This window comes from Vulpes lagopus, chromosome 2, assembly GCF_018345385.1.
Source record: "Vulpes lagopus strain Blue_001 chromosome 2, ASM1834538v1, whole genome shotgun sequence".
In the NCBI taxonomy this organism is placed as follows: Eukaryota; Metazoa; Chordata; class Mammalia; order Carnivora; family Canidae; genus Vulpes; species Vulpes lagopus.
In genome coordinates, this window is record NC_054825.1 from 156,830,602 (window position 1) to 156,854,014 (window position 23,413).

Genomic DNA, 23,413 nt, shown 5'->3' on the forward strand with positions numbered 1-23,413 from the left:
TAACTCTCTCAAAGAAGCTAACATGTGAAGAAGTTTAAATGTGATATAGCAGCGATGAGCCCTGTGCCTAATGCATGAAGAACAGGACAGTTGGTGTGCCATCACCATTCTCTAGGCACATGTCCTCCTGGCTCCCCTTGTCGGTCTCCAGAGGCTATTCACTCCTGTCGAGAAAGGAACAAGACATACTCACTCCAGAAGCCATGACTGTGCCTCACCCTTGTCAGCATGAACCCAAGGACTCTTAAGAGGCATGCCCAGCAGCACTCAACCAATATGTGATGTGCCTAAGTTCAATATCTGACCCAGAATTTTAGAACATGTTTTGAAATATTATGCACAACTCAAGAAAACAGAGGTGGAGTTGTAGAGCAAGGGATGGGATGGGTTGCAAGTTATAGACTATATGACCTGGAGAAGGATTTTAATCTGTCCTTTCATGTAAAATGTGAAATATGGGCATCAGACACATGTGCTAACACTCCCAGTCTCCTGCTGCTTAACTTGGTGATGAGCATCCAGCCAGGGTAGTTCCTTCCATTGAAGGAGTCCTGTAGAAAAAGTAGAAATGAATCAAATGAACATTCCTGGGAAGTTCCCACACTTCCCTCTAGACCTCCAATGGTTGCTTGAGATTCCCATTCCCTGAACCTAACATTCCCCACATGTTGATGATGTTCTAAGGATGAGAATGACACACTCACCCTAACTCATTTGGAATCTTGGACTAGAAGGACTGCAGCCTTTAACAGAGTCAACTAGATCTGAGCTGACAATCTCCATTTTGTCTTAATGCTGCTTACTTTGAATATCAAATTATTAATGAAAAGGTATTAAATAGGTGGGAAAAACACACAGATTCTATCACAGAAATATAGTTTATTTATCCTTGTTCTTTTTTAGTCCTTGACCATATGCATAAATACTTTACCACAAATATATCAGTGCACAGACTTTTTGGTACCTGGCTTTTTAAATTTATATTAAAAGCATTTTTCAGGTTTCACTAGTATCATTTTTAATGACCAAATGAGCAAACAAATTATAACAGCAAATCAAGTGAGTGAAAAATTAAATATTTTTCCAACCTATGTTCATTAGCAACAACCCTCCAGCAGTTTTATTTCCTCATGTGCAGGGTGTTATCCCTGGTTGTCCTTTGGTCTTCAGAACATCATCACTCAATGCTGCTTTTCACATTCAGTTCTGAATGCCAACCAGGCCCATTCAGGTTACTTTGCAGTTTGCAGGAGAAGGCTGAAAAGGCAATGTTCTTCAACCGACTCAGCTGGAGGGCTTTGAGGTAGGTTGTTTCTTCTTGTATTTCACCCCACCGTGTGTCTTCTGATGCCCAATGAGGTGGGAGCTCTGTGTGAAGGCCTTTCCACATTTGTTGCACATGTAGGGGCGCTCCCCAGTGTGCGTTCTCTGGTGCCTAATAAGATGGGAGCTCTGGCGGAAGGCTTTCCCGCAGTCCTGACACTGGTAGGGCTTGGCTCCAGTGTGAGTCCGCAGGTGCTGGGAGATGGCCGAGCGGTCATTGAAGGTCCGCCCGCACTCATGACACTCAAATGGTCTCTCTCCAGTGTGAACTCTCTGATGCTGTGTGAGGGAGGAGCTCTGAACAAATGCTTTCCCACAGTCCTGACACACGTAAGGCTTCTCTCCTGTGTGAATTTTTTTATGTACAGAGAAGTATCTTGGGTTCCGGAAAGTTTTGCCACACTCACTGCATCGGCAAACTTGGCTCCCTTTGTGGATTCTTGTGAATGTAATCTGCTGAGTGCTCCGGCTGAAGGCTCTCCCACAACTAGTATTTTCCCTGGCTTTTTCTCCTTTGTGGCCCTTCTGATGAATTTTTACACATGGACCACGTGTCACCTTCTTAACCCGTGAGCCACGCTTGCGCAAGTGTTTTCTAGGGAGAGTTTTCTGGAGTGAAATATGGCTTGTGACAAGGCCAGTGTTTGCCTGGGATTGGCGACTTTTCTGAGGGAGGGTTTCTTCCTGAGTTGGCCCCACCTGCCTCTGTGCTGTGTCCAAGACTTCCGGGGCCTCACCCTGTGAGACATCTCTTGAGGTAGGGGACCTGGTGTCATCCCTTGAGAATTCTTCCAATTTCAGGTCATGGGCTGGTTCCTTCTCAGGAACGTCAGACTTTGGAGTTAACTCTTTACTTTCCAGTGTAGTCTCCCACCCTGAAAGAACCCAAAAGATCCAGATACTGTAGAAAGTGCTAAAAGGGCTGATAATATGACATAATCAAGTACTCAAAAGCTGCCCCCCCCCAATACAGTCGTACAACCTGGGGGAACAGCAAAAACCAGTGAAGCAGCAAAGAGAGGAACACTGGGTATGGGGCTAGAACTGGGAGCACTGTCCGGGCTCTCCAACTCCTCTTATGCCTTCAAGGTGGGCACCAAGTCAGTCCTTCGCTGGACCTGAGGCTGCTGCTATCCACACAATGCCCACCCCTCCAGCTCCACAGGGCCAACTGAAGGCATGGATGGTGCAAGGAATTCTTGAGGGCATGCCTAGTTCTCACACTGGGCCCAGAAAAGGCACAAGCCCCAACTCAGGGCCTCTGGTGCTCCCAGCCCCAGAAGGGTGGAGTGGTCAACATGGGCACTTACCCACGGAGACCAGGTGTCCAAAGGTTTCCAGCATCACGTCATGGTACTCAGTTCTCTGCATGGGGTCCAGTAGCCCCCATTCTTCCTTGCTGAAGTCCACAGCTACATCCAGGAAGGTCACTGGTTCCTGCAATGCCACATTCTGTGTCTGCTCAGCAGAAGGGTCAATGACAGGGACAGAAGGAGGACTACCAGGGTCTCGCAACTGCTGTGCTGACGATACCCCTGCTCTGGGGTTTGCTTAGAACCATGACTTGGGCCATGAGATGCCCAATGGGTACCTTCTCACAAAATCAAAGTCTGGGGCCCAGGTTGGAGGCAGAGTCCTTGCTTCACTAAGAGCTACAAATGCCATAAGCAAACTGCCCCCACTCTACCTAACCCTATCTGCAGTTTACCCTTTCCCTGCAACTTCCCATAGAAGACTGCCCTTCAGACAAGCCCCACCACTAGGCACACCCCCTTCTTCTGGTAATAGTGCCTCTACATGTGGTGGAACTAGCTCCTGCCTTTGTGGACTGGGGCTGTCTGGGGGTGAGGTAGCCAAAGGCTGCACCAGGATCAGTCTTTTCTGGGGAGCTGGCCAGAACTCTAGGAGGAAGAGGCCTCCCCATGGCACTCTGCCTGGATCTAGGAGGGGCAGAGCCTGCTTGAGAAGGAATGGGAGAAAGCAGAGACACTAGACCAGGACCAGAGCATTCCTCTCTCTTATCTCCTGGAAGCCCCTGAATACAGCCTTGCCTGAAGCCTATCCCAGACCACTCATGTGAGAGCCAATAAGTTCACCTTATGCTTAAGCCAGTTAGGAGCCACTTACAGCAGAGAGTTGGGAACAATGCCACACATACCATCACTCAATCACATTCTCTGAGCCTCAATAGTTGATAAGGCAGGGACAGTGCTGTTTCATCTATGCCCTGGATCTGAGATATTTTGAGGCAAATCCCAGACATTGTTTCTGTTATAAACACCTAAATATGCATTTCTGAAGGACGAGGGCTGTCTTGTTCTCACCCAGATCCAGACGTGGTCCCAAACACCCATAAACACTTGGCCTCTCCCTTCTGCCTTCAAGTTTCTGGATTTCCTATTGCTGTGCCCTTCCTTGGTCCCCATGGTGATAGCAAGGCCTTCCTGCTCAGAAACTCTGAAAGGCCTGGCCTGTGGCGGGCTGCCAGCCCGGGGTGGGGGTGGCGGTTGGGGAGAAGGGTTGTCACCTCACAGGGGATACTATGACCAGAGAAGGAAATGGTAGCACTCCCCACTCACCTCAGGCAGTGCCTTCACTGGCCAGGTGGTCATGTTCTCTTCCTTCTCTTCCTGAGGAGATGTGGTCTGGAGAGAGCTGGTGGGACCCTGGGAGGGTGATGCTGGGAAGAGACATCAGCACAGGGGATCAGCTAGGTGTGGTGCTACTGTGAGGGCATCTGTGCTCTAGCGTTTTCCCCTACCAGCTCAGATCCCCATTCTGGCTCCTCTTCACAGCCCATGCCCAAATCCCCACACCTGGATAGCTCAGGATGCATCACCCAATGTGATATAGAGCACTGATGTCCCCACTGCTGAGCCCCTGATCTCACTCTCTCCTCCTCCAAGGACTGTTCTGGACTCAGTCCCTCCCCTGAAGCAGCTGCCTCATCTCCCCATTCACCTTAGCAGCTGGCTTCACACCTCACCTCAGAAGCAAAGAACCCCCTCCACCCCCAATTTTTTTTTTTAAATAGAAAAAAAAAAAAAGAAGAAGAAGCAAAGACCCCATTTCTGGCTTCTGAGTACTCTACCCTCTTCCTCTTTCTCATTTTTTCCATAGGACATCCTCTGACCCCCAGGACCAGATCTATTCTTGTAACACACCTATCTTGACAATTGTTTTATCAAGTCTCCTCCATCTTAGAAAACACCTCTGCCTGATCTTAAGGCCCCTTTCAACCACAGCTCCTTCATGTCTGACTCTCTTCATCTGTCCCCAGCTGGTCCATGGGCTTCTATAATGACTCCACCCTCACTCTCAAGAGGAACACATGATGTGACCCACGCTAACCCGCCAGGCTGCCCCTTCCTCCCGGCCATAATGATTGGATCATGGATGAAGACGGGGCCCACTGCTAGACAATCAGAGCCAAAGAGGCTTTTGTTGGAACATTTAGGAAAGAGAAATTCTGCGCAGTGAGGCCCCACATGAAGACAGCTTGCCTTAGTGAGTAAAGCTAACAGAGGCCAGCAGAAATATCATAGAGAGGATGAGTCCTGAGGACACTACAGGAGTCCTGGGTCCAGTCATGCCTGAAGTTAATAGACTGCCCTGGGCCTTTTTCAGTAAATTCTCCCCTGGCATTCACAACTAAGAGTCCCAACTAACTTGCTGATCACAAATGCAGGATTCTTAGAGTTCTCTGGAAGGCCTCTTTCCACCATCCTCTGTGATATTGATTTCATTCACCCCCAAGACGTGAAATAGAAGACAAACTGGCTTTTGTCTTATGAGCTCCAAGACTGTCCCCTTGGCATCTCTATCAGTTTCCTATTGCTGCCTTAACAAATTGCCACAACAGTGACTAAAAATAATGCAAATTAGCTTTCTTATGATTATGGAAATAAGAAATCTTGACACCAGCCTCACTGGGCTAATAAAATCAAGGTGTTGGGAGGGCTACCCTCCTTTTGGAGGTTCTAGGGAAAAATATATTCCTTACCTTTCCCAGTTTCTAGAGGCCACCTAGAATGACTCGTGGCCCTTTTTCATGTCACTCCCGCTTTGGGGGTCACCTAAATTTCATGCCTGACTTTTTATAGGTACCCTTGTGATTACACTGGGCCCACCCAAATAATGCAGGATAATCTCCCCACCTCAAAATTCTCGATTTAATTAACTGCATCTACAGTCACTTTGACTGTGTGAGATTACATATTCAGGTAAGCAAGACAGCAGTGTCCGTGCTCCATGAAACTCAGCCCGACAGAAATCAAGTTTCATGCAATCTCACCTCCAAATGCACCCTACATATTTGCTCCCATCTCAGCTCCCCACCACTGCCACTCCTGCCCTAGCCACTACACCTCTTGGAGGACATAGTAACAGCTCTAGGTGGCCAATCTGCTTCTCATTTTGAGCTTGTTCACTGTTCACCATCCAGAGCAAGCTGCAACCTGGTGCATCTTTAGAGCTCAATCAGACCAAGCCATATGTCTCTAGGGAGAGCTCATGGATTGGTTCCCACTGCTTTATACTTCTCATTGCTTTACGACATGAAAATCCTTTCAAAGGTCCCATCAGCCCTGCCCCTGCTCCCTTGTACTACAGATTTACCCAATTTGTTTCCAATTTTGGAGTATACTGTTATTGCTCCCACTTTGGGCCTTCATAGGTGATAGTCCTCTGCTTGGCACATCCTTCCTGCCCACTTCTCTTTCTTTTTTTAAAGATTTACTTATTTGAGAGAGAGAGAGAGAGAGAACGCACATGTGCACACACACACACTGTGGGGGCGGAGAGGAGGATAGAGGATGATGGAGAGAGAGAAGCAGATTCCCTGCTAAGCAGGAAGCCTGCCATGCAGCTGGATCTCATGACCTGATCAGAAATCAAGCCACTTACATGCCCCTTTCCTGTCCACTTCTAAGTTAACTCCACACCAGATGTTAGCTACAGCAACTTACCTCCAGGAGCCCCGCCAGCACCTTTGAGTTCTTCTCATCCCCACTATTGTCACAGGCATATCTGTTCATCAAATTGCTATCCTTCCTGTTGGACCTAAGTCTTGTTGAGCTCATGAGCCTGAGTCCTTTTTGGTCACCACTTTATCTACAACCCCCACCAACTGCACAACATTGGAAGGCACTCTGGCAAGGGCACCTGGCTGGTTTAGTTGGTAGAGCATGTGACTCTTTATCCTGAGGTTGAAAAGTCTGAAACTCATGTGCGGGTGGTGTAGAAACTACCTAAAAACTAGTATCTTAAAAAAACCAATGCATTCTGGCAATATGCTTAAGTGACTAAAATCACACTTTTGATTAGCTTGTAGTGCAGCAGGGTTCTGAAAGGGATGAAAACAAAGAATTTAACTGTAAGCTTTTATCAGGAGCTTGGGGAGGGCTGGTTAGAATGTAGTCCTAGGTCCGACCCAAAGGTTTCAGTAGCTGTGAAGAGGGGTCTGAGACTTTCCATTTCCATAGATAGGTCCAGGGATAACACCACTCTTGGATCAGATCCCTTGACTTAGAGGCACTAGGTACTTCAGCAAGGAAGCATCTAAAGCACTGACTCAAGATCATGTTCAGGAGGCAGACTCTGGCCTACATGGAAAGAGCGTGACCCTTCTCCAACTGCTCCCAGGAAGCCTGTGGTCTTTCTGAACTGAGCTCCCTCATCCTCCGAGCTGCCCCCACAGAACTGCCTCTCTCCACCCTTCCATTGCACTTACCTTCCTCCTCAGATATCCAGGTTACATCCTCCACCAGGGCCACTGCCTCTTGGCAGTCCACTGGGTGCTGCGACTCCACCCACATCCGGAGCTTCCTGGGCAGTGCGCCTAGGAACTGCTCTAGCACCAGGAGCTCCAGCATCTGCTCCTTGGAGTGCGCCTCTGGCTGCAACCACTGGCGGCACAGCTCCCGCAGCCGGGCTAGGGCCTCTCTGGGCCCTGCCACTTCCTCGAAGGAAAAGCCCCGGAACCTCTGGCGTGCAGCCTCAGGGTCACCTGGATGCTTGCCTAGCTGCTGAGTGAGCTCCCCAGGCACATCTAGGCTCAGGCCCTCATCTTCAGCATAGAGGGCCCGTATCTGGGCATTTCGGGGACGGGCTACCTCTTGGTTCAGTGTGAGGACTTCAACGACTTCGATCTTCATCAGGGGATTACCAGCAGGAAGAGGATCCAAATGAGGGTCCAACTGGGTTGCAGGATACTCTGTAAGTCAACAGCACAGCCAGACACATGCCAACAAGCATATAAAGATGATCAACATTATTCGCCACTGGGGAAGTGTAAATCACAAACACTGATATATTACTTCATATTCACTAGGATGGCTATTATCAAAGATACATAACTGCTGGTGATGATGTGGAAAGACTGCTGTTTGTGGGAATATAGAACGCTACACCATTTTGCAAAACAGTCTGGCAGCTCCTCAAAAAATTAAACATAGACTTACATTACAACCCAGGAAATCTTCTAGGCATACACCCAAGAGAAATAAAAATAAATGTCAACACAAAAACTTGTACAGGAATGTTCATAGCAGCATTATTCCTAACAGCCAAAAAGGGAAACAACTCAACTGTCCATCAAATGAAGGGTAGATAAAGAAAATATGGTCTACCCACACTATGGAGTATTATTTGGCAGTAAAAAGGAAATGAAGTACTGACACAGGCTACAGTATAGATAAATCTTGTCAACGTTATGCTGAGTGCAAGAAGCCAAACACCAAAGGCTACCTATAGTATGATTTCATTACATGAAATGTCCAAAACAGACCAACATAGAGACAGAGTAGTGGTTTTGAGGAGATAGGGAATTGAGGTAATTGGGGAGTGTTGTTCAGTGTTTTTTTTTTTTTAAGAGAGTGATGACAATGTTCTGAAATTAGATTGTAGTGATAGCTACATAACACTGTAAATATAATAAAAACCAATGAACTGTACACTCTCAAAAAGTCAACTTTATAGTATAATAAAAACCAATGAACTGTACACTCTCAAAAAGTCAACTTTATAGAATGTAAATTATATTTCATTTTAAGGTGAAAAGAAATATGAGAAACAAGGAGGATTAAGTAGAGACCTCTGAGGCTGTATAGGTCTACAGCCATGCACAGGGAATAGAACCTGATCCTGCCTTCATGGGAGCCAAAACAATGACTGGGGAAGTCAGGGGCTCTGTGTCTTGGCACAGGGTTTACAAGAGCAACTGCTTAACACAATTCTAGCATGGCCCAGAAATGCCAAGGAGGGGACACAAACCAATAGGAAACAAGAAAGTTCTCTACAACTCCAAGAAGAAATGCTAATTGACTAAATGAGTTAAAAGCTTTAAAAAAGCAAAGAGGAAAACTGTAAACCACAGGTCATAATGGTTCACTTCCAATTTGATTTGCGTTGCTTTATAAAACAGAAATGGCAGAATTGATGTCAAGAGCAAAGGTGCCCTTGTACCCTGGCTGTTTTGAATACACATGATTAGCACAAGTCTACCTAGAACGGAATTTACCGCATGGACTCAAAGCCTTAGCAACGACTGCCCAGGGGAATGCCCAGAATACTCTCACCAGATTCATCTACTCGTGGTCAGGGAGCTTTTTGAAGAGGAACACAGATGTACAAACACCAAGGGAATGACTACTTGGAGACAAAGCAGACCACGTGGACAGTAGAACTCCGACCCTGAAACCTCTGTGGCAACAAACCCAGGACCTGTTTGTCTTTTTTACCCCTGCAAGTCAATAACCTCCAGGGAGGCCCTCCTCCGACTCCCCATCTCCCTCGCTCCAGTGGGCTCCCACGACAGCCCCTGCCTGTTCTCCTTCGTGTGGTCTTTTTTCCACGACCCACATCTGCTGAGCAGTAGTCTAGGATGGAGCAAAACTGTAAAGCAGGGAGTGTTAAAACATGGCTCAAGAAAATCGTGCAAGATTCACAGGTAAGCATTAAGAGCACTGCTTTTAGTGTGGCTGTTACAACAGAGAAGAGCTTCCGTCACGTGAAGGAAAAAAAGCGAGGCGAAAAATTACCGGTGTGGAGTCACTGCAGCTGTGTTATATAAAAACAAACAAAACCAACTCGGAAAGACACGAAGAGCATCGGCGGCCTGCGTGCATCGCGCCAATGTTTTCCTTCCTCGGACTCAAATCGGCTGCCGCGCGCCTTTTGAAGCGGTGCTCAGCGGCTCCGCCCCCAGAACGCGGCAATGCCGGGGAGGCTGCTCCGGCGGAGGCCGCAGCCACAAGCACACGCTTCCGCTCGCGTTCGGGAAACTGCAGCGAACCCTAGTCCCCATCCCCCCACGCTGGGAAAATGGGGCGACACCGCCCAAGCCCCCACAGCCACGCCCCGATCCCCTAGCCCGGAAAAGCGCAGGCCGCAACTTCCGTCCGGGTCAAGAAGTGCGTCACGCGCCGGGCACCGTCACACTACAACTCCCAGGAGCCTCCGCGCCGCAGATTTCCGGGGCCGCCATGTTGGGGCTGTGGGTCCGGCCCGCAGCCTGCCCGAGCCCTTCCCGGATGGCGGGCCTCTTGGCTAACTGCTGAACCCTGGGCTCTGGCCTCTTCCGCTCTCGTTCCCTATCCCCTGATTCCCCGCGACGGCGGACGCGCCCTGGGGCGGCGCGGACGCAGCTGGAACTTCTACACCCACCTTGCGGATCTGCAAGTTTTTTCTCTTTGGGCGAGCGCGGGGCGGGGGAAAGCGCGGCCGCTTCCCCCTGAGGCAGCGATTCACCCGATTCCTAAACAATCTTCGTGCCTCCGATTTGCAATCCTTCCTTTGTTCCCGTGGGGTTTCCCCCCTCCCCCTCCAAACTTCCTGACTACAAACCTTGGCTCGTCGGTGGTTTCCTCGGTTTACCGGTTTCACCGACCTCACTGGGGCTGTAAGTCGCTAGCGCGCTATCCGAGAAGTGAGTCAGCTCGGGGTCAGGAGTCGGCCGCGCTGGGTGGGGCCGCCCGCCGCCCCGGACGGGCCCTGGGCGCTCGGGGTTGCCAAACACGCCCGGGGCTGCGCTTTTCATCTTGTATTCCTTTCCTAGCGTTTTTTTTTTGTTTTTTTGTTTTTTTTTTTTAAGATTTTATTTATTCATGGGAGGCAGAGGGTGAAGCAGGCTCCGAGCAGGAAAGCCCGATGTGGGACTTGATCCCGGGATTTCAGAACCGGCCGTGTCAAAGGCAGACGCTCAACCGCTGAGCCACCCAGGCGTCCCTTTTCCTAGGTTTAAATTTTTATTTATTTATGATAGTCACAGAGAGAGAAAGAGGCAGAGACACAGGCAGAGGGAGAAGCAGGCTCCATGCACCGGGAGCCCGATGTGGGATTCGATCCCGGGTCTCCAGGATCGCGCCCTGGGCCAAAGGCAGGCGCCAAACCGCTGCGCCACCCAGGGATCCCCTTTTCCTAGGTTTAAAGTGACTTACTTCTTTGATAAAATTTACAGCGTTGATCTCCCATTGCCGACCTTTTCCCCTAAACTTTCGTATTAATTTCATTTGGGGGCTTGCCCTTCCCAACTCGTTTATATCTGCTGTTGTCGTTAGCATGTAATTCCCTTCCTGTTCCTTAGGACTTCTGGGGGTTCATTTACCTCCAAATTCTTGATTTGAAAGCAAAGTACGTATTCCTTTTTTATTGGAGTTCTCAGAGCTCGAAATTTCCGTGAGAGTAACTCAGGAAGCCAGAGATGGCAATTTCCCAGATTCCCTTGGACCTCGAAAAGTGCCCGATGTGGGATATTGGGATGCTGGGGGGTAGTTAGCGCTCCCTAGCGGCTCCTTGCTGGGCCACAGGCACCATTTTGAGCAATAATGCATGACACGTAAAAAATGTATCATTCTCCACAATGCTTTCCAGCTAATTTCTAAAACTTGTTTTTTACTCCTTGTTAATCACAGGGATTACTTAGTACTTTATCTCTTAAGAAAATTAACTGTAGGTTCTTTTTATTCTAATCCATCCCATTATTTCTCCTTTAATCCTGATCAGGTATTTTGTTCTTCCTCTTATCCTTGAGGGCACCAGGGAAATTTCTCAAAATCTTGAACTGAATGCTCATTCAAAAATGTTAACTCTTACCATCTTAAGTTTTAAAGCCTCTATAGGTTTGGATGTTGGGAACCCTGCTGATCCTTGTGGTGCTGAGCGCGCTCAGTGGATCTGCAGCCTGGTTCTCCCTCCTGTAGCAGCCCTTCAGGACAACACATTCTGCAGGGTTATTATAAAGCACCTACTGGGTACTATGCAAAAAATGAGATGAGCCACAAGCCTGGAAGCCAGTGGGTAAGTGTCATTCTAGGCAGTGTTGACTTCTAAATCTTTCATCCTTTGGACCATCCCCCAAGCCCTCTAAAGCATTCTTTCCTACTGGAAGTAGTCACCCCACTTCACAAAGAAAGTGAAAGCAAGTTTTCCAGCTGGCAGAGTCAGAATTGATCTTCAGCTCACTGGAGCGTAGCTGGGACTGACTGATCCACTCATCTGTGTGGAGCTACACAAAATGGTCTCTATCAACTGCAGCTCTAAGTACTGATTTTCTTTTCTTTTCTTTTTTTAAGATTTATTTATTTATTCATGAGAGACCCACAGAGAGAGAGAGAGGCAGAGACATAGGCAGAGGGAGAAGCAGGCTCCATGCTGGAAGCCCAATGTGGTACTGGATCCGGGGTTTCCAGGATCACATCCTGAGCTGAAGGCAGATGCTCAACCGCTGAGCCACTCAGGCATCCCTAAGTACTGGTTTTCAATCCACCAACTGAATGATCTAGGGTGGGGATTTGATCAGTTTAGTCCCCTCACTTGACAACTATCTATTCAGTGGGTTGTTAAACAAATTCACCAAGCCTTTGGACTAGGGGCTTAATCCTCTGGACCTTAGTTTCCTCTGATTAGATATAGTATGTAAGAAAGAAAGGCTGATGGGAGCTGCTGTTTTCTTCCTCCTCTTACAGTTCCTCTCATGTCTCTGCTGCATCCCTTCCAGGATAAGCCATCTCTCAGTGCTCAGAATTCCATAACTAGCCAGGTATACTAGGGCTGTCAGTCCATAAATTCAACAGTGACTAATTAACAGTGACCTTTCATGATCTTGTTGGGGGCCAAAGCCAGGAAGAATACTTATCTCAGCTCCCCCTATCCCTGTGTACACTCCCCTGTTCCTCTTTCTCCTGGTCCAGAATGCCCTCAGCTCTTCAACCTTTCTCCTCTTCTTCCCATCACTCTTCAGCTCAGCTGGGCACCCTATAGCATCACCTTCTAAGTTTGTTTAGTTTGTTTACCCCACTGACCTGCTGAGGATGTCAACTGGGTCTTTTGCATTTGAATTCCTAAAGCCAGGCCCAAAGGAGGATCTGCCAAAGGTGTTGATCATCTTTACATTAAAGTCTCTGAGCAACAAGAGTTACCTGAAGGCCCCCCAAGACCTGGGCTTTACACACCACAGTCCCACTAAGCAGTAGCGTCCATCCTTCGCACAAAGGAAATCCATGCTGAGAGCCTAGAAGCCCTGCCCAGGCCACAATGGGGAACAGAGTAGCTGGGGTCCAAACTCTTTATATCCTTTATACCAAAGGGTGCTTCTCACAGCTGCTATCTTACTTTTCCTTAAATGTGCCAGTGTGCCTTGTCTATAGGTATTTACGCTGGCCACACCCCTGCCTGGTAGTCTTTCCTAACATCTTTACCTGGTATCCCTTCACCATCCAGCTCTTGAACCGAAGTTTATCACCTCCTCAGAACTGCCTTCCTGCCCAGTTTTTTTTTTTTTTCTTCCTGCCCAGTTCTAAACTAGTACTGCCCACCCTTGTCACTCCCCTCTAGCATATTCCATTGTTTCACTTTTTTCTTCAGGTCACTGACTGCCACTTCAAAGTATTTGCTTTATTATCACTCTCTACCTTCTCTATAGCACTGGCCAATGGAATGCTCATTTACGGAAATGTTCTAGATCTACAATGTCCAACATAGTAGCCTTTAGCTGCGGAGACCAATGATCATCCGAAAGATGGCCAATTCAACTAAGGAACTGAACTAGTTAAGTTCATTTTAGTCCGTTTAAATGTAGTCAGCCACATGCTAGTGGCTGCTCTGGAACAATGTAGGCCCAATGAGACAGGGGCCTGACTATATCCTTTCCAACACTGTGACCCATCCCTGTAACAGTATGTGGCACTTTGGCAGGCTCTCAAGCAGTATTTGTTGACAACACAGCTTCAGAGTGACTTGAGTTTTAGCTGTCAGTCTGGATTTTCCCCTATTTCTGTCAAATTAGGAAATCTCCCTATCATTTTAATTGTGCGGGAGGATTGCTATTGCTACAAAGTTCCCTTCTTCCCCTGGAGAGCTTGAGCAGTAGCTGGGAGTGCAGGCCACCAGTAAGAGGACTCCCAGTTTGTACTCCTAGACCAGCCAGGTCCGAGACTTGCATTTCTGCTTCCACTGGTAGAATGGCTATATCAACATTTCTCTAGAGGCTGCTGGCTAGAATGATAGCAGGACTTAAAGGGACTTTATACACTTCTAGCCTTTATAAGCCCTCAAAAAAGAAGTCATAACACTCTACCTCTGAAACTAACGATAAAAAAGCGGGGAATTGCTTCTATTTACTCTACATCCCACTTAGAATTTTTTCAAATAGAAACTCCTTAACAATTTATTTCTTAACAATCATTTCTTAAATTATTCTTAGATCCCATTTCAAGAACCTATTAACAATCTTTTCTGTGTTAAATTCGTTATTCCTGGTATAAGCCAAAGCTATTAGTCTCCATATTATTTTGTAATTTGTCATACTGATGAACTCTTAAAAACTATTTCAGAGAAGTTTTAAAGTGTTGATATATAATAAGCTACAAATATTTCCTTTTTAATGTTTTTCTCATTTTGCACTTTAGTAATGCTATGTATACTTTGCAGAATTTGTCAGCATTCCAGCCTGTGTTTTGTCACTGAACTGCTCATGTACCACAGAAATTGTCTTTTAACAAGAAGTTGGAAAATATTCACTGCCCAGGTCAGTAATAGGCAGCTGGCCACTTTATTTTTAAAAGGGTTAATTTTAGTACTTTTCCTGTGACCAATTTTGACAACCATAACTTTTCCAAAAATCTTTCCATTTTATCGTTTGTTCATTCCTAAACTCAACAAGTAATTACTGAGGCATCTGTATTGTGTCACGAACTGGTAACACAACAGGAGATAGCAGTTTCCATTTTATCAGCATGGTTATGGGCAATACTTCTAAAAATGGAAAATTACTCTTCCATCCAGTTTCTTTCTCAGGAGGCCATCTCAGCCTGTAAGCTTCTACATTCAGTGATAACTGACACACACATTTGTGTTTGTCATATTAAAAAAAAAAAGGCATTGATATTATGTGCATTTGCATATCTTCATACATCTTAAACAATGTATTTAATAAATATGCATATCGTGGAGACTTCCATATCAGTACATACAGCCGGCTCATTACTGTACAAAGTACTATAATGAAAACTACATGTATTGCTGAATGTGTGACTGCTGTTTCCCTGTGTAGTTTTTTAACTTGCCTTTTATTTTTCCTCTATTTAATCAAAGTTGACTTTGTATTTTCTCCTTCTGGAACATTAGCTCTTGGGTTTCTTTCTTCTCCATTTCTGGTTCTTTTATTTGAGCTGTATTTATCTTCCCTTTTTTCCGTAGAACTTTTGGAATCAAATACTTGTTTTCCTTTTTTTTTTTTTTAAGTTTTTATTTAAACAATCTCTACACCCAACATGGGGCTTGAACTCAAGACCCCAAGATCAAGAGTTACTGCTCCTCCTACCAAATCAGCCAAATTGCGCCTATTTTCCTTATTCAATTAAAAAGCATCTTCAGGCCTTGAAATTACCCTGGGGATTACATCTAGACACCAAGCAAAGTGGTTTCCAGATAAAAGAATCAAGATTACATGGGTCCAAAAGAGTAAATATGTGGAAGGTGACAGAGAATGTATTCTTCAATAAAGGTTGCATGGTATGTGGCCACATCCTGCTAGGCTAGATTCCTGTCAAATGTTTTGATAATCACTCATGATTCTAAACTTTTGGCCCACTCCCTAGGATGTGAACGTTTAAGAGTTCTTAATTGCATTATGTATCTCAAGATTTCCCCCTTATCGTCCTTTTCCCACCCTCTCACCTCAAAGCCTGATCTTGTCTTCAAAGTCTCCTCTTTGAAGAGGTCTTCTTGTTTTTTAGTTGCTTCAGACATTTATTCACCCAAGTTTCCTGAGCTAGATATTGAGTCATTGTCTTAGCAATGGGAACCTATATGGGACACTGAAATAAAGACTGTTCTCATGTTGTTTAATATTTGTTCTAGGTGTTCAGGTCAGATAACAGAACAAGTTGGAAAAAACAAGACCTCTTTTACTATACTTGTATACTTATGTCACCAGTTTTATTCAGAGTTTACCTTCTGTATGATTATCTGGTATAAAAATAGGATGAGACATTGCATTTTCACTCTTCAGTGTGGTTCTCTCTAGTTTGATTTTTGGCTTGTTGTTCTGTCACGCAAGGTGACAACTAAGGCTGATTTGCCTGCACAGAATACATTGAGGGAGTGCTTTCATATGAGTCCTCTGATCCTGAGTACAATGAGGACTCCTACTGAAGGGCTTCTTGCCAGCAGGTTCTATGCCTCCTGAAGCCTAACACTGATGACATTCTCAGGTGCTTTCCAGTATGACTGTTGTGGTGCTGAGTAAGAGAGCTATGCATGCAACTTTCCCACATTTAATACAACTGGTTTTAGGAGTTTTCTGTGTGTGTCCAGTATGAGCTTTTACAAGCCAGAGTGAATCAGGCCAGAAGCCTTTCCCACTATGATGATATTCTTCCCTGTTTGAGTTCTCAGGTCAAAAAAAGTCATGAGAACTTTCTCCATTTATGGTCTTTGCATGTTTATCTCCCATGTGAGCCTACCCTTAGTTAAAGGTTGAACTGACAGTAGGCTTCCTCACACTGAACACATTTATGGAGTCTTGTTCTTGAATGAATTACCCTTTGTATAAAACAACTGATTTCCTACACCTACTACATGTTTGCTTTGTAGCCTATGTGAGTCCTCTCAGGCTACACAAAGGGTGAAATCTAGAAAAGGATTTCCTTGTCTTCCTCCCCCAAACAATCTCCTTATAGAGGTTTTCTCTGCTAAAGCTCACACTAAGTTGAGTGTTGCCACATTCATATTTGTAGGGCTCATCTCTCCTGTGTCTTCCTTGACAAGTCAAGAATTAAATATCCTGCAGGCTTTCCTATATTCATGACTTTCAATATAGTGACTTTACTCCATTGCTTTCCTATGGATTAAATTTAGCTTATGTCAAGTTTTCCACCCAAACCACATATATGGCAGAACTTTCTTGAAAGGACAGAGTTACAGCTAAAGATTTAAATGCCATCAAGTATCTGTTTTCCCAAGCCAGTGCCACCTTAAAGATGGCCATGTCTTATGTGCTTATTACTCAGTATACCTTCAATGGCAGCCAATATCTGTGCTGCATTTTTGCTGTCCGAGGGAGCTCAAGAGCCAGCCATACAAAACGAGTTGCCTCAGAAAGACAACTTTCCACTTAAACCCAGTCCCTTGCATTGGGGAGAGGCACCACTACACCAGTGATGACAAAAAGACCACTGCTGGAGATGATGGTCTAATCTAATAGTAATAAAGCATGCCATTCCAAACACTTATCATTCCCAAGTTTCTATGCCCCACTGGGACCTCCTTTTGGAGTCCAGAGACATGCATTCCACTGGCTTCACAAACCTCTACTTAAACATCTCTAAGTTCCTTCTCATTCACAATTCATTAACAGAACCAGTCAAGACATGGGACAGTACGACAGACTATTGAATCTAGGTGAAAGCTATAAGGGAGTTCTTTGTACTATTCACGTAATTCTAAAAATTACTTCAACTGAGTAAAACCAAACAAAACCTCCATTTCTACCCTTCAAAAGTTTATGCCTTTACCAGATTTCCTCATGTCACTGACTAAAGCCAAAAACTCAGGAGTAGTAATTTTTCTCCTTTATTCTTCTCTTTTTAAACTAGATGTTGATACAAAAAGAACTTATGTGGTAAACACATACATTATAAAGAATAGTCCTAGGAAATCCCTGAAGCCTTTACCTGTGAAGGATTCTTGGTCACTTTCTTCCCATTACTCACCTGGCCCCAATGAATCCACCTATAAATTGGGATAAGCCCATGCCAGTTTCTCCCCAAGCCCTCTGCTACTCAGGCCAGGTGTCATCACCTCCTCCCTAGATGCTACCTACCACAGCTCCAAGCCTGCTTCCATCTGTGCCCCAATATGGCTCAAAAGCACCTGAACTGTACTTGAAACGCCACATCACAGACCTGCCTGATAAAAATCAAAACTCTCCTCAAAGTGGAGGCCATATGTGTACTGCCAAACCTAGCCTACATGTCAGTATACCTCAATCACCTCCTCCCAGCCCATTCAGGGATGGATTCCTGAATGTGCCAAGCTGTTCCATGTTCATGGTCATGCTAGATGTTGTCTCTGTACTTGGAAGCTCTCTTTACTACCACTCTTACATGTCTGTAGAATCTTTTTCTTTGGGAATTGGCTTAAAATTTCACCCCTGCAGTGCCCCCCAACCAGCTCCTCTAGAGTAATTCCCCACTACCTCCCACTTTACATCATGTCCTTTTTCGTCTAGTGCTTACCACTATTTATCTGTTTACAGATATCTGGGGAACTTGTTTGTAGAAGCCATAATTTATTAGGCTACAAGGTCCACAGAGGCAGAGATTATGTTAGGTCTTTGGTTTATTATCAAAGTGCCTAATGTACTACAGGGGACACAAGAGGACTTCCACAAGTATTTGTGAGGTGTAAGGGGAGGCAGTGGAGGGAAAACCTATAAAAAAGGACTCTGTGACAGAGGAGAGTCCAGCACCTATTACCTCAGGCATAGGTAATAAAGTATCCTGATAAGCCTCCCTGCACATGGTCTCTTGCTCTGGGACATCACCTCAGAATCTCCTGTCACCTGTTAATAAGCCAGTTCTCCTAAGATGTGCAGAATCACAGGTGCCCAAAATCCCACATGGCAGTTAGGGTCAGGGAACTACTAGATCATCAATAGACTGGAGGGTCTGCCAACACAGGAACTTGGGACTTGAGCTCCAGGTAGGGTGAGACACAGACCTGCCACAACCAGAGCCACCACCACACAGCAAAGGACTTTGGGAGGCTGGATCAAGGGGAAACACCAGGGAAGATACCACAGTGGGTGGATACAAAGTGCTTGTGTTGCTGGGGACCTTCCCAGTGAGGTACAGTTTAGTGACCTGTGCTAATGGTTGGAAAGGTTTTCAACGTAGGGAATGAAAGAAATGAATCTGAATACGGAAAAGAAAAAAACACTAATGCTGAGCCATCAAACTGAGTCTAGAAAAGTGGGGCAGAGAGTCACATAAATGCCAGTCTATGTTGTGGCAAGCAGAAAATCATCATCAAAGATGGGGGACCAGGTGCAGATTTCTTGCATACTGCCAAAGCAGGTAGTTCCAAAGTCACTTGCATTAGAACACAAAGAACAAAGGGAAGAAAGAGTATCCAAAGTTTTCCTTACAAACTCAGAATACCTGATATAAAAGTTGATAAAAATAAATAAAAAATCCACTCACCTCCCCAACCTAATTTATGAATACTGATGTATCAGTGGATGCCAGCAGCATGTTACAACAAGGGCACTTCTACATTTATTAAGTCACTGTGTTAACTGTTTGAAGGAGATAATTGTGAGGATCACCTTGGGAAGATAATGAGGGAAACCTAGGGCTATTACTGATTCTTCATTTATCAAAAGAGCTAGAGGACTATTTATTTACCCAAATAAAACTTATTTGAATCAAAGAAGAGTCCAGGATCATGCTCGGCAAAGCCAAGAAACTTTACTATTTAAGTCAGGCATTCACTCTTCACACTCTGTTTCAGTGTTTTCAAAGTACCAGATGTGATGTCATTATGTAATTGAGCAAAAGAAGTAAAATAATAATAATAATAATAATAATAATAATAATACAGCTGCCTCCTCCTTTATACTTGCTGGTAAAATGGCTGCACTAAGAAAATTAATGAGAACCTAATAAGACAACTTTAAGAGAATTTAGCAACCTGACAGTCTCATCTGGACCAACTATGTGAGATTGCAAAGATTAACCTGAGAAGATTAACTGCAACCACAGTGAAAGCCCAACAACACTCAAAAGGCCTGAGTGAGGCACAGTGAAGTGAGCAGATTTCTTTGCAGACTTGTTAAACTAGACGAACCAATTCTGCATCAAGGAATTCTAAATCCAATCATTATAACAGGATTTTCTCAATGAACCCCTGACAAGCTGATGCTAAGTGTTCATCTGGCAAACCAGGTGGTTGAGAACAGCTAAGAAATTTTTTTTAAATAATGAGAGGAACTCCCATTTATCCAGGTTTGTTATAAAACTACCATACGTACAGCAATATGGTGTTTACTCAGACTGAGATCAATGAAGCAGAAGGGACCAAGATGGAGCCCTGCATCCAATGAGGACTGTGGGAATTTAGTCTATGATAAGCGGAAGAATCTAATCAGAAAATGTGCTGAAAGAATTTATGCTCCATGCCATATACACAAACTCCAGATAAGTGCAGCAATTAAACAAAAAAATACAGGAATACAAGAAAGTATAAAATCTGCCACTATGATATGAATAGGAATAAAAAATTTTGTTAGGGAAAAATACCTGAATCATAAAACTTCCTTATGGAGACTAAATTTAAAGGCAGATGGTAACTGTTGGTCTGAGACATTATCAATACTCATAATGAATGCAGAGTTCTCAGCAAAATACCCCACCCAAAAAGACAAAAACCAACAGAAAAAAAAAAAAGGAAAATATATGAACTCATACAAGAAAAAATATAAACGTAACATAAAAATATATGTAACTTCATGAAGAAAACGTGAACTACACTGAACATACTATCAGATCCGCAAATCTTAAAAAGATCGTTAAAAATTGCTGGCAATGAAGCGGAAAAGGAGCTCTCAAGTAATTGAGCACCTACATATATTTTAAAGGATTCTAGAAAGCAATCTGTTGCTACCATATTTTTAGATTCTATCTTGGTTGATTCTGAAGTTCTAGTTCAAGAAATTCTACCTACAAAAACCCAAATGGAATGTGCAAAAAAAAAAAAATGCAACAAAGTTTTCTTCAACAACTTGAACAACCATCAAGAGGAAAGATCAAATGTGAATTACACAGTATCTATTAGAATGAATGAAACAGGCCTATTTGTATTGAGTGTAACACCCCCAAGTCATAAACATATTCATATACATACATATAAATATCTATAAAGTCTGGACAGACATACCAAGCCAGATACTGGTGATTACATGAAATAAGTGCAGTAGAACAGATGGAGCCCCTACAGCCAACCTGCCAGCTGCAACAAATTCATATTCAACCAAGAGGTACCCCTGACTCAGACCAGAGGAAAACAGTTTCAGCATGTCTGCAGCTACACCCCATCTGGGGTTTTCCCCTGTCCCATCTTTTCTTCTAAGACACCAGTCCCTATCTTAAACAGCCCATCCCTGCCAGGACTCCTGTGGGCCTGGTTCTCACCTGAAAAAGTGTCTTGAGGAATTCCTCTCTCCACGGACCAGAGCGCTTCCTCCTCCTCTAACTGAGATACCACATCTGGCTTGGAAAGCTGATGTTCTGCCCAAGGGAAAAGAGACAGGGCTTGGGGGGGTCTGTGTTCCAGAGAAAACGTGTTCCTGCTGTGGCACATGCTGTCCCTGAATTATTCCCTGCAAGGGCATGACTTCTGGTCTATGTCAGTGATGATAACCCAATCCATTCCCTTTATCAACTATTTGCATCCCCAGACTCCCCTGCCACTAAAAGTGGCTGGCCAGCAACGGGATCCAGTTCTGGCCAACAAGGTACAAAGAAAAATATGTCAGCTGGGGACCTTAGGGACTTTTCTTTCTTGCTAAATATGGTAGGTGTGAAAAGAGAACTAGCCAAAGCTGCCCCCTCCCTTCTTTCTGCCTTGAATACAAACATGATGCTGGGTGCCACAGCCATGCAGCCACTAACCTAAGAGTGGAAAAGTTCATACTAATCACAAAGAAATGGAAAGGATCAGTCTTCAGTGATACTCCTGAATTCTTGGGACACTGACCCCACATACTATGGAATTCTTGTTACATAAATGAGCATCCACTACTGTGTGAAAACATCCCTGACAGACCTACCTCCATAGCATTCAAGGACTGGGGGGCGGGGGGGGGGGGGGCTAGGTTGCTTCAGAAGTCACATAAAGTTACCTTTCCCTCCAGGTACAAATTAAAGCCTTTTCCCTCAAGCTCTGGGGCCTTTACAATTTCACTCTCATCCCTGCAATCTGAGCCCAAGCAGACACACACACTTCAGAGGCACCACATTCGTGCTGCAAAGCGCAGATCTTTATTGACATGGAGGCCATCCTTACCCACTGAGACCAGGTTCCTGTAGTTTTCCAGCATCACCTCCCTGTACAGGGACTTCTGTTGGAGGTCCAGTAGTCCCCATTCCTCTGAAGTAAAACCCAGGATCACATCTTCAAAGGTCACTGGTTCCTAAAACCCACAGGTTTCTGTTCAGCCATGGTCTGTCGTCACCTACACTGACAGGAGGGGTAAGGCTGACCCAGCACATGAAGGCACAGTCTACAAGATGACCCGAGCATTCCAGGTGTCTCACGTGTTCCTGCGTTTGTCTGAAACTGAGCAAACCCAAGCCTGACCCTGTTCAGGTCACAGCAAGGAGGACAACACATGAGGCCAGACAGGGCTCTTCCTTCTCTGAAGACCTCTCCGTTTATTAACTTGGGGATTCCAATACTGGTATCAGTGGTTATACCTCCTAGAGAATTCCCTGTAAGCTGAATCATCACACTCAACCGTTCAGCCCCCACCCCACTGCCTGTCTGCCTCTACTTCCTTCACATGTCAAGGACCCATCCTCCTGTTTTATCTTAATGACTGAGCTCACTTCCCCTTTAGCTTTGACGCCAAAGTAGCTACTGAAATCTAAATATGAGCCTACTCCCTGATTAAACCTATCAATGCCTATCCTCTATATAAAGGATAAATCAGAATCCCCCAGAACCTGACCTGTATTCTAACCATTCCTTTGGAAAGCTAAGCAACCTGAGGTTCATCTGTCCAGCAGGGTCTCTCGTTCCCAGCCAGTCTCTCAATCCTCCCCAAAATGCTCGGGGGCCTGAAGGCATCTCGAGATCTCGAGGGAAGGTGACATCTCACTATCATCCGGCCACCCCCACCCCCAAATCCAGGGGTAGATTCAGAAACTCAAGCCTCTACTCACACGGAACCAGGCTGTCGGAAGCCCGGAGGCCATACCTCCTTCTCGACGTATCTCGTGGGAGGAGGCAGTCCTGAGAAGGTTGAATTTGGGAGGCAGGAGGAGTGTGAGGGCTACGCAGAGGGGCAACCCAACCCCCTCCTTTATCCAGCAGCGACCCTACCAAAGTGAACTGACAAGTCCACCCCCAACCTAGAAAAACGCACTGAAAGGTTCGTCTCCACCTCCTCCCCGACACCTGGAGGGCAGGTTTCCCCCTACTGGAGAGAAGGCCGTCCTCACAGCTTTCTCACCCGGAGGGAGTTACTTTCCTGCCCAGTCCGCACACGCCCGCTGCAGGTAAGCCCGATTTAAGCCCCACGCCCGGAGGGAGTTGTTTTCCCTGTGGGCCCCGAGTCCCCGACCACACCGCCCCTTCCGGCCCCGCGGCGGGAAGACGGCAGGCAAGACCGGCCTCCGGCTGCTGAGCTAGGCCGAGAGGAGACTGGGGCTGCACACCCCGAAGAGTGCCTCCGCGATGGATCCGCACAGCCCCCGACGGGAGCAGATTTCGCGCCACACTCACCCAGCGCGCGGCGCACAATGGCGACCGTCGGCCCGCGGCGAAATGCGTCAGCGCGTCGGCCCGGACTACAACTCCCAGCCACCCC

The 23,413-nt window shown here is 45.7% G+C and overlaps 1 protein-coding gene across 2 annotated transcripts; it reads right to left on the minus strand.

Annotated features, from left to right (window-relative positions):
- Positions 1 to 417: 417 nt before the first annotated feature.
- On the minus strand, positions 418 to 23,393 carry ZNF274 (zinc finger protein 274). Of its 2 annotated transcripts, XR_005985953.1 has the most exons (9): positions 23,329 to 23,393; positions 22,767 to 22,836; positions 21,889 to 22,015; positions 21,015 to 21,110; positions 7,055 to 7,537; positions 3,903 to 4,003; positions 2,634 to 2,760; positions 1,089 to 2,198; positions 418 to 551 (listed from the first exon to the last, which is right to left on the minus strand). XR_005985953.1 is itself a non-coding variant. In XM_041742997.1 (8 exons), exons 2-8 carry the CDS (start codon positions 22,797 to 22,799, stop codon positions 1,285 to 1,287), a joined length of 1,881 nt encoding a protein of 626 aa, XP_041598931.1. In that variant the 5' UTR covers positions 22,800 to 22,836; positions 23,329 to 23,393; the 3' UTR covers positions 863 to 1,284. The 2 variants fall into 2 exon arrangements, 1 of the variants encoding a protein (XP_041598931.1); XM_041742997.1 differs by lacking the exon at positions 418 to 551 and having other exon boundaries at positions 863 to 2,198.
- Positions 23,394 to 23,413: the final 20 nt, after the last annotated feature.

Coding starts and splice junctions, on each gene's coding strand:
- ZNF274 (XM_041742997.1), bottom strand. CDS start 22,799: ATGGCCTCCGGGCTTCCGACAGCCTGGTTCCGT. Junction 21,111..21,888: donor CAGGAACCTGGTCTCAGTGG/GTAAGGATGGCC, acceptor TCCCTTGGGCAG/AACATCAGCTTTCCAAGCCA. Junction 2,761..3,902: donor CAGTGAAGGCACTGCCTGAG/GTGAGTGGGGAG, acceptor GTGGCATTGCAG/GAACCAGTGACCTTCCTGGA.